General features: G+C 39.0%; 2 protein-coding genes across 3 annotated transcripts; one reads left to right on the top strand and one right to left on the bottom strand.

The window, feature by feature from the left end:
• Window positions 1-562: 562 nt before the first annotated feature.
• Window positions 563-2,985, bottom strand: LOC146450845 (uncharacterized). Of its 2 annotated transcripts, none has more exons than XM_085099910.1 (2): window positions 2,842-2,985; window positions 563-2,168 (listed from the first exon to the last, which is right to left on the bottom strand). In XM_085099910.1, the coding sequence occupies exon 2, from the start codon at window positions 2,093-2,095 to the stop codon at window positions 1,412-1,414; it is 684 nt and encodes a 227-aa protein (XP_084956036.1). In that variant the 5' UTR covers window positions 2,096-2,168; window positions 2,842-2,985; the 3' UTR covers window positions 563-1,411. The 2 variants fall into 2 exon arrangements, with proteins under 2 accessions (XP_084956036.1, XP_084956037.1); XM_085099911.1 differs by having other exon boundaries at window positions 563-2,155; window positions 2,842-2,944.
• Window positions 2,986-7,728: 4,743 nt separating this feature from the next.
• LOC146450844 (uncharacterized) lies at window positions 7,729-13,567 on the top strand. Its single transcript, XM_085099906.1, has 4 exons — window positions 7,729-8,123; window positions 10,940-10,995; window positions 11,537-11,719; window positions 12,734-13,567. Exons 1-4 carry the CDS (start codon window positions 7,825-7,827, stop codon window positions 13,198-13,200), a joined length of 1,005 nt encoding a protein of 334 aa, XP_084956032.1. The 5' UTR covers window positions 7,729-7,824; the 3' UTR covers window positions 13,201-13,567.
• Window positions 13,568-14,329: the final 762 nt, after the last annotated feature.

The following is a 14,329-nucleotide window of genomic DNA, read 5'->3' as shown; positions in this document are numbered from 1 at the left end:
GCAGTACTTTCCCGTGGTGCTTTCTTTTTCTTTTTCATCGTCTTTTTCCTTTTTCTCTTTTTCAGATGTTAGGAAGACAGAGATGAACTCAAAGCTCTCAAACGTGAATGCATGATAATAAACCGTTTTGTTTATCGGGCGGGTTCTCAACAGGGAAAGTGGTTAGGAAACCAGGGGAGGGGAGGGGGGGGACAACAGATTTACTAAGCCCTCCTAGGTGAAGATATGTTTTAAGTATTGTTTCTAAGGAACAGACTATTGTTATGCCAACAAAAGGCTATTGTAAACAAACAGTATTTAAAACAATAACAGGCGATTGTTATGCCAACCATAGGATATTGTAAACTATAATACTTAATTAACAATAACAGAGTATCGTTATGCCAACAAAAGGCTATTGTAAACAAACAATACTTCAGAGACATTTTAACGTAGGAGGGCTTTGCGAATTCGTCCCCAGGTTCCTATACCACTGCGCAGGGTGGTGAATTGAATCGCACGCGAAGTGTCCACTAAGTTGGTTTTCCCTCGAGTTAACACAATACACAGCAATTCAGAAAGATTATCACCCTTAAAATCATTTTAATTTATACTTGTTGACTGACTTTTAACAATAGATCAATACAATTCGACTGAGAACGGAAACTGCATTAAAAATACAGCTATTATCACAACAGTGTGGAGAAGAATTTGCGTTTGCCTTAGTTTTGCTTCACCATACACATAAATAGCAACTTTCTTAGCCAATCAGAAGTCAAGTAAAAATAATCGTAACTTACTAAACACACATTCTCCTGTGCAGGAGGCATCCACTTGCTTTGAGATCTGCTTGATCGTGATTGGTCAATTTTGTTTGTTACGTCTGCTGTGATTGGTTAGAAAACAAACTGGTTTTGGTTTTAGCACACTTAATTAAAAATCACTCTATACTACCAGTGGTTATATTGTCATTCCAAACCACAAATTAAGCGTCTATTGCTTTCGTAAATGTACCTTTAAAATATTGCATTTCTTATTTCTTACATAGTTAATTGAGGGACTGGTTAGAAAACCTTGCCATGAAAACAATGGTGCTGCAGTTTATGTTAGAAGGGCCGAGACCCTGCACAATCCTTTGTTTTAACGTTCACACCACAGTCGAATATCTTAACAAAAAAGTTTTGATTGGTCAGTTGCTCCAACACATTCCAAATTCTATTGTTGTTTTTGCAGGGTCAAGGCCTAAAAGGCAAACAAAAACATTCAACAAAGAAGTTTGTCAGGTTTCATAACCAATGTTTTTAATTAACTATGTTTCTTATAATTATTGTTGTTTTTGTTGTTGTCACTGTCAATATACTACGGTGGAAGACGCTTTACTATTTTTCAGCCAACAGCGATTTTAAGATAAACTGAACTTGGATGGACCACGCTACGTCTGGCATGGATGATCTCTTTGGCAAAAGATGGCATCCGATCGTGACGTACAGTCCAAGTACCAGTAATACGCACACCCTCCCCCTCGGTTGTCGGTGTCATCACGGAAAGGTAATGTCCAAGAAGGATTCTTTATGCCTGTTGTACTCCATCCGCTGCAGCTTCGGCGATTTCCCTGACACTGAGAGCTTCCTTCTGTTTCCTTGAAGCACACACGGCACACCTCGATCTTTTTCTGTTCGGGAGGGGTTCGTTGCTCGATCTTCCAAGCGTACTTACAGCCGCCGCCCCTGTTATCAGTGTCGTCACGGAAATGACTTGTCCAAGACGGGGTTGGGCTCCATCCGGTACACGAACTTCGAGTTCCTTGGCACTGAGAACTTCCTTCCGTCTCCCTGAAGCAAAGACGATAATGCAGATTTGGGTTGATGCTGCCTTGTGTCTCGATTCTCCATTGGTAACGGCAGCCTCCCCCTCGGTTGTCGGTGTCGTCTCGAAATGCTTGGGACCAAGCTGGGCTGGAACTCCATCCACTACAAGTGAGCGATGGCCCCTGGCACTGCGAGCTGCGTTCAGTTTCTTTGAAGCAAATCCTGAAGCCGCTCTGATTTGCCGAGCATTGCGAAAGCCAAGCGAAATAGATGATTGCGAAGTGAATTATCATGCGTGTCTTGATCATGGTTAATCTCGGTTGCACTCGTTCAGATGGATCCTCTGACTCTTAGGGGTTGCGTTGCTTCTTTGTTTTTAATCTGTAATTGGAAGTCAACGAATAGCAGTTAAATTTGAAACGTTGCAAACACGTTGTTGCTGTTGTTGTTATTACGATAATTGATTTAGACAACGACTCTGACTTTTCCAAATTCAATCAGAAGCAATGGCTTCGTTAACAACAGGTATCAAGCGCGAAAACACATGAATTTCCCAGGATCGGTTAACTGAAAACGGAAAATTGACCAAAGCAGTGATAAACTGTTACACGTTTATGTGCTTTTTATTTGTTTTGTTTTTCTGTTTCATTGTTTGGTTGACGTATCCATATTTCAAGTATTCTCAGGAAAAGATGATACACTGACAACGCTATATTATCCGCGTAGTTACAGTTTTTAGGATAGGTAGAGGTGGTTAGCACGTAGTCGAGCCTAAGTGACCCACACGGCTGGAGCTTCACTCTTAAGCCGGTTTTTGCAGCAGAAAAGAACCAGGAGTATCGCTAATTCTCCCTGGATGGGATGCTAGTCCATCGCAGGGTTACCCTAGCAGTATGTCTCAGGCACCTATTTATACACCTGGGGAAAGAGAGTCAATGTGGTGCAAATTAAGTTTCTTGTCTAAGGAAACGACACAGAAATGCATGGCCTAGCCTCGAACCACCGACACGCTATCGAAACCACCACCGTGCCTTCACAAGAGATAAGGGCTTACCGTAAAATCGCTGGCTTTGTCGACGATCTCACAATTGCTAAAATACAGCGGCTCACATGCAGAAGCTTTAAAATAAGGAATCACACCAAACATCTACTCTTTTATATGCTTGGATGATGGAGTCTCAAGAGGCACTCGACATTGTTCTTTAGCCCCCAAATTTTTGTGGGTAAGAGTTCAAGAGGATAATAGATAGCGATGTGTAATAATAGCACAAAAAGTTACTCTTAAGCCATTTCGTGCACGTTTACTGAAAGCTACTGATAAAGCGCTTTCACGCGAACGGAGCACAAAGACAGGATTTCCTTCGTTTCCTGACAGTATTTCCATTCTGTTCTCGTACAGTGCTTTTAACAAAACTTCTGGGGCTTTCACACATCGATTATTTTTGTCTCTTAAGTATGCGTGACGTTTAGAACCACTGATTAGGCTGTCATCCATATCAAAATTAGTTTGGCGCCTAGCCGAGTGTCAAGTAAAGAGGAAGACGGAAGAGGATGTAATGATCGCAATGTACAGTGTTCTTTGAAAGTGTTTAAATTACGAAAACAAGGAGAATAGAGTCAATAAAGACCGGCTTAGATCCGGGGGGCTTGTAGCTGAAGTTTTTCACAGGTAGAGGGGTATATAACCGGGGAGGGGGCCTTTATAGATGGGGCTTAAACGCGAGATTTTACGGTTTGTAGAAATGCAATATCGATGGAAGCTCTAATTTTAGGATTTGAATATCATTTCCTGGTATAGGGGTCTCTTCTTTCCGCAGTTTGTTCGCACGAGATGGAGAAAAAAAACGTTCTTTCTCCGAATATTATAGCTACATGTTTATGAATGTAACTGTTTCTAAAAACATTACAATCATAATCTACAAGTCCATGAATGTACTTAAAAGTGATAACGTACCTTTATTCTTAGTTTTGATAACGGAGCACCAGTATTGTTCACATATGAATGTATATCTTTCTTGGTCCCCCATCAACGGAGGCACAATATCAGATCATATTTTTGGTCGTCAAAACATTTATTGTTATTTTTTGTAACAGGCTACATAAATACCAGTCTTATTTACGAATCATTTTCACCTCAATCCACGCGTAAAACGCTCAAAACCTACATTAAGCATGTTCACATCATCCGCCATCTTGGATATTTGTTCTCTCTTGTTTACTGGGTCCGATAATGTGAAGTCTGCAGTGATATACATTTCCGCGGTTTAGGGTTAGGCCCATTTTTCCAAAACGGTAAAGAAAACCGAGCTTGCTAATGCAATCTTGACCGTTTAAGAGGTCTTGATGAGTGTAATTCATTTCTGAAATCAAGATAACTGAAGGAAGTCAGGTCTTTGATAGAAATGGTTTTAAAACAAAAAAATTCAAAACTACAAAATTTTACTGGTCGACTCATGAGATAGGTATACCTCAAAATTGTAGCTTTGAATGCATAGAACAGTCTGATATAGGTGAGTCTGTAAATGTTTTAAATGAAAATATTCCACAAATCATAGGGGTGGTAAACCAAGGCAGAGGATACCATTTTTCATTTGAAATGCAAAGATCTTTCTGACAAGTTTGCTGACAAAATGTCACTGTAATTGAGCAAAAACTGACCAAGTTATAAGTTCAGGACCCACTATAGTGGGTCTCGGTAGGGAGAGGGTTAAAGAACGAAAGCGTTAAATGCGTTCGTGTGGAGGGGGCTAGAGTCAGGTGAAGACATATCAATACGGCACATCTGATAAGATAAAAACGAAACATTTAAACACTTGGACTCTTTTTAAAGATAGCGCATAATATTCCGATCGTGAGGTTCTAAGCGTGCAAGAGAGAACGTTTTTGCTCTCGACAAATATTAGGCGTTTCCCAACGTGGAGTGCCGTGAAGTAACTGATCAGAAATAACTGCAAGACTGATACTGCGCAGAAAACGTAACACGACAGCGACGCGTGATAGAGATTAAACTGAGAGTCAAAACTGTAACTGTGGCCGGAACTGTTTCGAGCTATTTGGTTCTCGTCAGCAGGAGTTGATAAGAAATATGCTGAGACTTACAGACAGGAGTATAAAAATACGTTTCCATTTACTGGTCTTTAATTAAGTTCTTAAACGCGACAATAAATCAAATTCATAATGATTTTTGGAACAACAAACGCTCCGTTCGCTGGGGTCTATAAAGCTCGAGTTGCGGCCTTTCAGATGATAGATGGCCAACGAGGCGTTTAGCGTCGGGCTGGCTGTAATTGTGCCGTATCCAAGGAGATCGAGTAGAAAATTTGGTTCATTGAAAGCAACCAAGAAATATTGCTAGATATAGATGTTACTAATTTGATTTTGCAAGAAAGATAAGAAGACGAGTTAATGGCCGAATTTTGTACAGTGTTACTTGAAAGTGTTTGAATTAAGGAATCATGAAGAATAGAGTCAGTAGAGACTGGCGTATATCCGTGGGGCTTGTAGGTGAAGGTTTCCACTGGTAGACGGGCCTATGATCTGGGAGAGGGCCTTCACGTGGAAAAATAAGGCTTATACGCGGGATTTTACGGAATGCAGAAATGCAATATCGTGGTGAAGCTAATTGTAGGTTTTTTTATTTAGTCGTTCTGGTTTGATGTGCAATAGTATTGGTTGTATTGCTCTTCGTTAACCTGAATGGTTATCTGTAATCTATTTCCTGTGAAATGTTGGCCTGTTGATGAGAGTACATATCATCTAGTACTCTCTGCCGTTAAATCGCAACGTTGAATTCCATTGACATAAGTCTCTCAGTCACCATCTCGAGAGTTTAACTGAATTTACTCGCAAAATTGTGCCCTGGAATCGAGTCACAATTCTCCAGTAAATAGGTGAAATTATTTATCTTTTTCGTTAAACTTCTTCATATGGAAATTTTTACTTTCTATTGAAACTAAAACAGAAGAACCGAAACAGCAATAACCTTCAAGGAGTTCAATCTCGCTGACGCCGAACGGCTAAAAAAAATCTAAGCGGCATAAACGCGGAATATATGAGGCTTTCTTATTAAATGCGGTTTGTATTTCGATTCCTGGACCAACCAAACGCAATGCGAACAATGTTTTATACCTTTCAGGTTACACTTCATTCCCGCATAGCGTCCACGAATCCTTGTAGCGTAGTTTGATGTGAGTAGTGCGTTACGGTTACCACTATTCACTTCTGCATTCACAAGTTGGCTCACAGGAGCCTTTGATTCTTCTTGATAAGCTTAGTAATGCTTTGTTGTAAAGAGTTTTCCAATTCTCCTTTTACGAAAGAGCAGTTTAAGTTATTGACTAAAAGATGCCTTCAGGTTGGGTGAACAATTTACAAAATTCTGCACACAAGCCATTGTGTCCTAGAGACTTACTATTTTGAAACGTTTGACGGAAGAGCACTGACTTCGCAACTTCTTTTGGGCTACGAGTGGCCATTACAACCAAAAATACATGAATTTTAAACGATACTGACAAAATAGAGATGTTTCAAGTGTCCCTTATAAAGCAGCACAGACAACCACAAACTGTTCAACTTTCTTTAATTTTGAGATATTTGATGTTATGTTTTATTTCCACATGGTGTTGCATCCTCTTGGACTTCAAATTGACAAAGTTATTTTGCATTCAAATATTCTTAGGTGCAGGGGATTATGGGAAGGTTCTTATCATAAATATATATTACTTAAGTAAGTATTATAAGTGAACCAGATAGAGAGCTTAGAGGTGAAATCAGCTGCGATCGGCGACGAATTTCAGTGCCGTATCAGTTTGTGGGGACGCTGCGGACAATTGTCAAAATGCTAGCAAAGGTCAGGTGTTGATTGAGAATAGTTTTAAATGGACTATGTCAGCTGGGGCACATGCACAGTAGAGTCCGGTTGAGACTAATTTGCATAGAACTCGTCGCGGGATTTTGCTTCTCCGCCATTGCAAAATCTTTCAAAAATATCGCAACAAACAGTTTCTGTAATTACTAAAAACCGTTTATAAATAAAAAAAATCATCCACCTTTCCGAAGATGAACGCCATTCAAACAGATGAAAACAGCTTCTTGTACTCTCCGACGGTATTTGAAAAAGTTGGGCCAACGATTTCAAAGTGCTTCTCATCAACTTGATGACGGGCGCATGCGCCTGGGATGATATAATCCCTTTAAATTAGACAGGCAATAACACAAATGCTGGTCATTGAAGTCAACCAGGAATTCAGTGTGCATCTGTGGCTTTTGTGTAGGGAAGAAAGGTCCCGCTTTAACCCTTTAAGCCCTACGGTGATCAGCATCAAATTTCTCCTTATGATGTCAATGCTTATTTAACCCTTGAGGTCATGAGAATCAAGGATATGATCGCCCAAGGTGAATTTTCTTGATATTTCAATAACTTCTCCCCAGTACTTTCATAAGAAAAATATGGAGACGAGATAGGAGAATTTCTTCCGTTTGTTATAAGGGGTTAAAGGGTCGACATTCCGGAGAAGGAAAAAATGTAAAAAATGCACCAAAGGATTAAAATAATTTTAAAGACCTTGTAAAGAGAGAAACTTAATAGGGGAACTTGTCAACGTTCCACTTTTATTACAAGGTAGGGGATATTAGTGCTTGAATTCATGTAAAAGTAAAATATGAATTGTTCTTCTTTTGCGAATTATGTCACTTACGATCAGAGATTTTTAAATTACTACGATACAATGCTTATAAAGTGAACACGATCTTACCAACCCGTTTCTCTGTATATCTCAGTGCATGGCTACTACACAATTTCTGCAAACCATAATAAATAAGAAGATTAATTACTTGTGTTTGCAAGGTAAATATACTTCTTAAATAAAGCCGGTAGAACCGGGAATGTAAACACAAAATTATATTACCTGTAATCTTCTTTAGACCGAGCTGAAATTGAATAAACTAGGGCATTTTTCAAGCTGAAAATAGTCCATTGTGAATCAAGTGTAAGTCTACAATTTTGCGGCGCGCTCGCAGTGGATCGCGAAGTTCTCAAATGGCGCAAGAACCGTACAAAAAGCTAGAAGAGGTTACAAGTTCTTCGAAAAAGAGATGTCGTTGTTCTACAACCTATGTGCAGATAGCATGCCAGATATCTGGCATCGTTCTTTTAATTATCTGTGTGGTTTCCATCGAAAGGCGACTGTCATTCCTTGAGAACAGGCTCGATACTATGGCAGAAGAATTCAAGAAAGACCAGCCAAAACGTACAGAGAGATCGGACGGAGATAAAGGGGTCATTAGAGAGAGGAGGACAGCTCGTGATTCCAAGCAAGCTTACACACTCGAAAGCAGGTACGGAAACAAATCGTTTACTTCCTCAAACGCGCAAATTATAAACATAACCTGCATACTGTAAACACAAATGATAATAAAAAAGATACATATGTCATTTCACGATATTCAAAGCAAACGACATTTTTGGGAATGGTCACATTTTAGGTTTTCTGCCACAGACTCTAAAGTTAGTATCACGTTTTATTGCATAATAAACAAAACCTAAGGAACGTACTGCCCCGTAGCTTTCATATGAATGGTCACACTTTAGGATTTCTTCCATGGACTAAAATTTTAGAACCAACTTGTAGAGCAAAGTAAACAGCACCACAGGAACGTACTGCTCAGTCAAGCTTTCATTTGAATGTTTACGCTTTAGGATTCTGATCAGAAGCGCAGTGTACAGCATAACACCATGATACTGAATACATCAAAACAAATGTCATGTTCAATCATTTCCATTTCAATCGTCCGCACGTTTGAACACCGGCTGATTAAAAGAGAGAACCACGATGTATGGCCATTATCGGGTAAACGAGAATATTGCTTTTGTAGCATTCAGTGGAATCGAGACACAGTTTGGGATTTTAACCACAGACTTGGATCTATGTAATGTGTAATTTGCTTCGGGGGAGGGGGGGGGGGGGGAGGGGTTACTCCTCGGAATTTTTGGTGTGGATGTGAGGCTCGGTTCAACAAACCCTGACCGTATTTTAGACCAAAATATGTAATTTTCCGGTTCCCTTTTTCAAACCTTACCTCAAAAATTCATACCCATTTTTAGCTATATAGGTTATATAGGGAGTACTCTTCGGGTATAAAGCTTAAATAGTGGAGTACCCCCCGGGAATGTGCTGTGTAAGAGGACTATGCTTGTGAACTTTATTTAGTCACATTAAGAACTCCTCGCAATGACCTTTCGAGAGAATGAATTAATATCCCGATAACTTGAGAACTATTGCGCATTATAATCTTATAAATGGAAACTTCGTCTCTGCTGTACTGTCACGCTTTCTTGCAACTTATCAGAAACTAAAATTCAGTTTATTGCAAGATTAGCTTCTGGGCAATAGGTTGATTATGTTTGACGTTTGTAGCTTCTCGGTAATAAAACAAGTAATATCAATTGAACGAGACCCTTAGCAATTCCAAACACGGATACTGAGCAGCTTGGTTGAAACGTAGACAAATCTTCCATGATCCTTCCTGAATGTAATACCTGTGGCGCCATCAAAAGATTAACAAATCAAATAGCACTCTCAGGTGACGCGGTTAAAAAAATCAAAACAAAACAAGACACGTCTTTTAATGTGCATCCTTAGCAAAAGCGCCAAAATTTTCGAGTCATCTTAAACAATCAGATTCAATCCTCGAAGCGCAATGTCCAAACAAGAAGCGCAAGAAACGTAAACTTCATGTTTATCGTGATGATTTGATTTAACGCCCGCAGGGCGCTAATATGCTTTGGGTAGCTCAAGAGAAGGCGCTTATTTCTTTCTTTTTTTTTTTTTTGGCAAAAACATTAAAAGGTAAATGAACACACTATCAACATTAAAAAACAAAAAACAAACAAAAAAAAAAAAAAAAAAAACCAACACTCAGAGCCGTAATGATACGAGTTCGCATATCAGGATAGTCGATTTGTTGCTTCTGACTAAGTCAATAGAGAGGTTTTGTACTACGTTTATGGCAAAAACGGTAAAAAACAGAAATGACCGCGTGACCATGTTTATCCTTCATTAATGTTTCGCACTCGCTATTTCAGTTCAGTTTGAGTAAAATTGAGTAGTTTTCCTTATAATCATGCCATGCCAGTATTGCTTTCCACTATTCTCATCTATGTACTCATTTTATCAAGAAAACAGAAACGCGAATCATCTCTCATTTGCCGTTTGCCGTAAACACGATTCCAAATCTCTCTATTGTCTATATAATGAAATTATTTCTTCATGAGACAGTAGCATGTACAGAATTCAAGGGGAGCCCTAATTAGGTCAGGGCGCTTCTTGGAAGGAGGGCAGTATTTAGAATTATTACAGTAGGCAATAAGCCATCTTTGTGCCGGATCACTGTCTTTACGTGACGTGCATGTGTGTAAATAGGGAGAATTAGTATAAATCTACAAGCGTTCTATCACGAATGTTGTTCTCATTGGGTACGCTACTCACTATCTGTTCTGTTGTAGATAGTGAGTAGAGTGAGTAGCCAAACTGTGCGCGTGCGTGGTCTATTTATATTCGATAAAAACGTGAATCTGCTTTGTTACGTTTTGAAATACTAGTAGATCTATACTAAAACAATTAAATTATTGGCTCTCAATTTCTATGCATGATAGTTAATTTGGGCTTCGCCCTCATCAACTATCATGCGCTAGAAATTTCGAGCTAATAAATTAATTATTAAATAGACCATTATCACGATGGTGTCATTTTACTCCAAACACCAGTATCGTTCAGTTTGTTGTTTCCTCTTGCAAACTGTGGTTATTGTTATCTAAACCTCAATGATGGATGACAAAATTTAAATAAGAAAGGAAAAATGAAGAGGGTAAATTGAGGGGGTGTTACTACACACCCAAATTAAGGAACAGTCGTGTCTCCCGTAAGCGGACAACCTTGGGTTCAGAAAAAGTGCATGTTTAAGAGAGGTGTCCGCTTATTGGAGGTTAAATATGTGGTGTTTGTATGTAGCTGAGAAGATGACCAAGTGTCCGCTTACGAGAGATGTCCGCCTATGGAAGGTGTCCGTTAGCGGAGGTTCGACTGTACCTTTTTGAACTCCCTAACAATGGGGATTTTATTTGTGCCGCATCGGTTTTTATTGTTCTTTTCCAGATCCATGCAGGCTAAGCTTGTAGAGTTGCGTAAAAGGAAGTTGTTGCATTTGCCAGGTTAGTAGAAAATCTTGGGGCCAATTTGCTCCATTTTGTTTTTTTTTTTTTTCTTCTCAACTTTAGATTATAATGCAAAATGAATACAATGTAACAGTGGATATACGTTTTCTCTCTACTGAAAAAGCGTTGTCAGGTAAAAAGTATAAACCATGAGCGATAAAACCAAACAGCTGTACTTCGTATCGCAAGATGTCTGTTGTCTGCGGACGATGAATATTGAGTGCACCGTGACCATATGACTGGGAAATATTTGACATACGAGCTTATTTAGATTCTTCTAATCATTTATTCACCTGATTTTACGAACCAACTAAATGACGGTATTTTGAATGGATGGTATTTTCCTCACAGTTTTGCATTTGGAGAAGGGTTTGCACCTGTTGTAAGAAATACGGATGCAAATTGTTCAGTTTGGCAAATCAGGTCGCCATCTTGCTCAATCAAGGTATTAGTCGCGCGCTTAATAATAAATTACATCATTCAACTGAATGTTGTTGTTCCTGAGCTAAAACAAAATTTACCCTCTTTTAAATATCAGGTGGCCCAAGGGAAGGCCATGTTGGCCAACCTAAGCATAGTGGACCGAAAACCGGACATCAGCATGGAGCACAGATACATGATCGTGTAGAACAGGTAGAAATTCAACAATGGTTGCCAGGTGTGGTGTATCACCACTGGGGACGAAACGACTGCTCAGGAGGTTCCACTGTTGTGTATCATGGTAAGAAGAAACAAATTAAAAGAGATGAGATGTTATAACTGTTGACAAGGGAAGGGACGTTGATAAGCAACCGGTTTCCTTGAATAAAATCTAACAGAGAAATTGTGGTGACTGGTGCTGTCGAAGGCGTTGCCGTGGCGTTAGCTATAATGACTGCTTGGTTTTGTTTCACGTTTGTTTACACTGAGATTGTCGGAGCCAACCAGATCCGCTTTCACAGTCGACTGCACCGGCAATATCAGTATTTCTGTGATTCTGTCAGCTGCTGAGCCAACGGGGCTAATAGACAATGATGTAGATCTATAAAAAAGGATTTAGTTTGTGCATTTTTCCGGGAATGAAGTTTATCACAATATAGCTCATAATTTTCTCTGACATACAAAAAAAAAAAAGAATAATTAATTCATAAATCTTATTGTATTAGTGGAGGCAATGTTTAAAACACGAGCAGGAGGTTTTATTGGATATAAAACCACTGCACGTGATGTTTTATCGACCATTTGATAGGTCAATGGGCTTATGAATTATTAATGAGTTTTTGAAGAGTTTTTAAAGATGTCGCAGTGATGAAGAGTATTTACAAAAAATAATTGCAGGCGTTCTTAATAGCTTTTTTTCTGTCGTTACATTGAGTCTCAGTAATGTATGCTTAAAATTTATCCTAGCAATCTATTTCTGTAACATCAATTTTTATTCTAGGTTAAATTAAACTACAAATTGTCACTGAAAATCCCCGTTAGGGGAGTAGCGATAAAAGTATTGTATTGGAATTTTTGCATATCAAAGAAGCCCTGTCTAGGTCTGTCTGTGTGTATAGATCAGTCAGTCAGTCAGTCAGTCAGTCAGTCTGTCTGTCTGTCTGTCTGTCTGTCTAAAAGCGACAGTCTGTATCTGTGACCTGACCAACCCACATTTCCTTTAAAGATTGCTTATAAAGGAAGGCAACAGTCTCCGGCAGTCTGAATCAAAGGAGAGTGGCTTCCTTTTCAATACCCAATTTTGTGTTGTTTGCAGGATATATGGCCAACAGTCATCGCACAAACTTAGGGGGCGGATCCAACTTCGTGTGCCTCACAAGCAATGCCACTTACAACTCGCACTCCAGTCCGCAAGGTGAAGGCACAAGCATCTACGGTACCAAGTACAAAACAAAGTTCCATGGATTTAAGAAAAACCTCAACGATAACCGCGCTTTATGCGCAGCGTGCTACAGAGAACATCGTGGATCCCAAATCGTGATTCCTGCAACTAATGTGTGTCCACTTGGCTGGACCTTGGAGTATCGGGGCTACCTTATGTCTGCTCATTACCAAGACCGCTATTCCAGTGAATTTGTCTGCGTTGATGAGGAAGCCCAGCCTGGTGGCAAGACGTTTTCGGAAGGAGCTGCGTTGTATTTAGTGGAGAGTCTTTGTGATCCTCTTCCTTGTAAACCATTTGCTAATGGTTATCAGTTGTCATGCGTAGTCTGCACCAAGTAACCATAGCAACACACTTGCTAAGATATCATATGCCAGACATAACTAATCAATGACGTCAATGAGTAATCGTGGGTAATCAATGGGTAATCATTGATATTTCCGATGACCAATGATGAGTAATCGATGACTAATCGAAGACAAAAAACCTTGTCAATGTATAGATATAATTTTTGGGAAAATTGAAAAGGGCTTAGAACGTGGTTTTGTTAAACACTGTCTGAACTGTCTTTTAATAACTGACCCTTTATGATTTTACTTGTCGTCAAATCGTTGCCAAGGTTTCGCTAAGGTATAATGCTAGTTTTCGAAAAGATTTTGAAAGATTTTGTAAAGACACTTAAATAAAGTCCTTTTTTTTTGTATTTCATACATGGTTTAGATAACTTTTGACTTTATTCAAATTACCATACTATAGTCTATTTGAAGTGCGATCTCGTTAATATCCTTGAATGTCGTTGATTAGGGTATACCTTTCCTTAAACTCGCCATAACCAATAGTTGGTTTCATTGTGTAGACGTGAAACAATCGTTATATTACTTTAGTTTCCCAATTACCTTCTGAGTTGGTTTCCTCAGTGAAAATAATATGCCGCACATTTTTTTTAATTATGTTGTCTTTGGAATTGACTACTGTTCAAGTTTCAAGTTTATTCAAAAATTCAAAAAAATAGCGAAAAAGAGAGACTGGCCCGCGGGCAGCGAGAGCTAATCTAGGCGGGGCAGACTTACAACTGTGCATGTTTAAGGATAAATTAATATTATTACAGTTGTTACAATCAAAGACAGATCAGAACGAATAGAATTTAGGGGAGGTAGAGAAATCATGAGTAATACACACACAAAAAAAGAAAAAGAAAAGCCGAAAAAGTAACGAAAAAAGAAAACTTAACGTGTTGCAACTAATTGGCGAGACCTATTTTCTGCACTATGATAGGCATTTCAATATGCGTGAAGAAAGAGTTGAAATTACGCGACGCTTACTGTGTATGAACTGATGCTTATTCTAGCGAAGCTAAGATGGAAAAGTTAAGCGTTAAAGCTCAAGTAATTAGGGAGTAATTATTTTGATATGACTCGATAACATCTCATTTAAACTGTTCAGGAGATTTCAGACTTTTTGCTTAAAATA

The sequence above is a fragment of the Pavona decussata genome, unplaced genomic scaffold, assembly GCF_977016875.1.
Source record: "Pavona decussata unplaced genomic scaffold, jaPavDecu1.1 SCAFFOLD_417, whole genome shotgun sequence".
In the NCBI taxonomy this organism is placed as follows: domain Eukaryota; kingdom Metazoa; phylum Cnidaria; class Anthozoa; order Scleractinia; family Agariciidae; genus Pavona; species Pavona decussata.
Note: the sequence above shows the minus strand (reverse complement) of the source record. Positions and strands in the feature narration are given on the sequence as shown.

What these genes read in the sequence shown, in the direction of transcription:
- LOC146450845 (XM_085099910.1), bottom strand. Translation starts at nt 2,095, where the DNA reads ATGATCAAGACACGCATGATAATTCACTTCGCAATCATCTATTTCGCT.
- LOC146450844 (XM_085099906.1), top strand. Translation starts at nt 7,825, where the DNA reads ATGGCGCAAGAACCGTACAAAAAGCTAGAAGAGGTTACAAGTTCTTCG. An exon ending in GAAGTTGTTGCATTTGCCAG is followed by an intron (nt 10,996 to 11,536) that starts GTTAGTAGAAAA and finishes TTTAAATATCAG; the next exon opens with GTGGCCCAAGGGAAGGCCAT. An exon ending in TTCCACTGTTGTGTATCATG is followed by an intron (nt 11,720 to 12,733) that starts GTAAGAAGAAAC and finishes TGTTGTTTGCAG; the next exon opens with GATATATGGCCAACAGTCAT.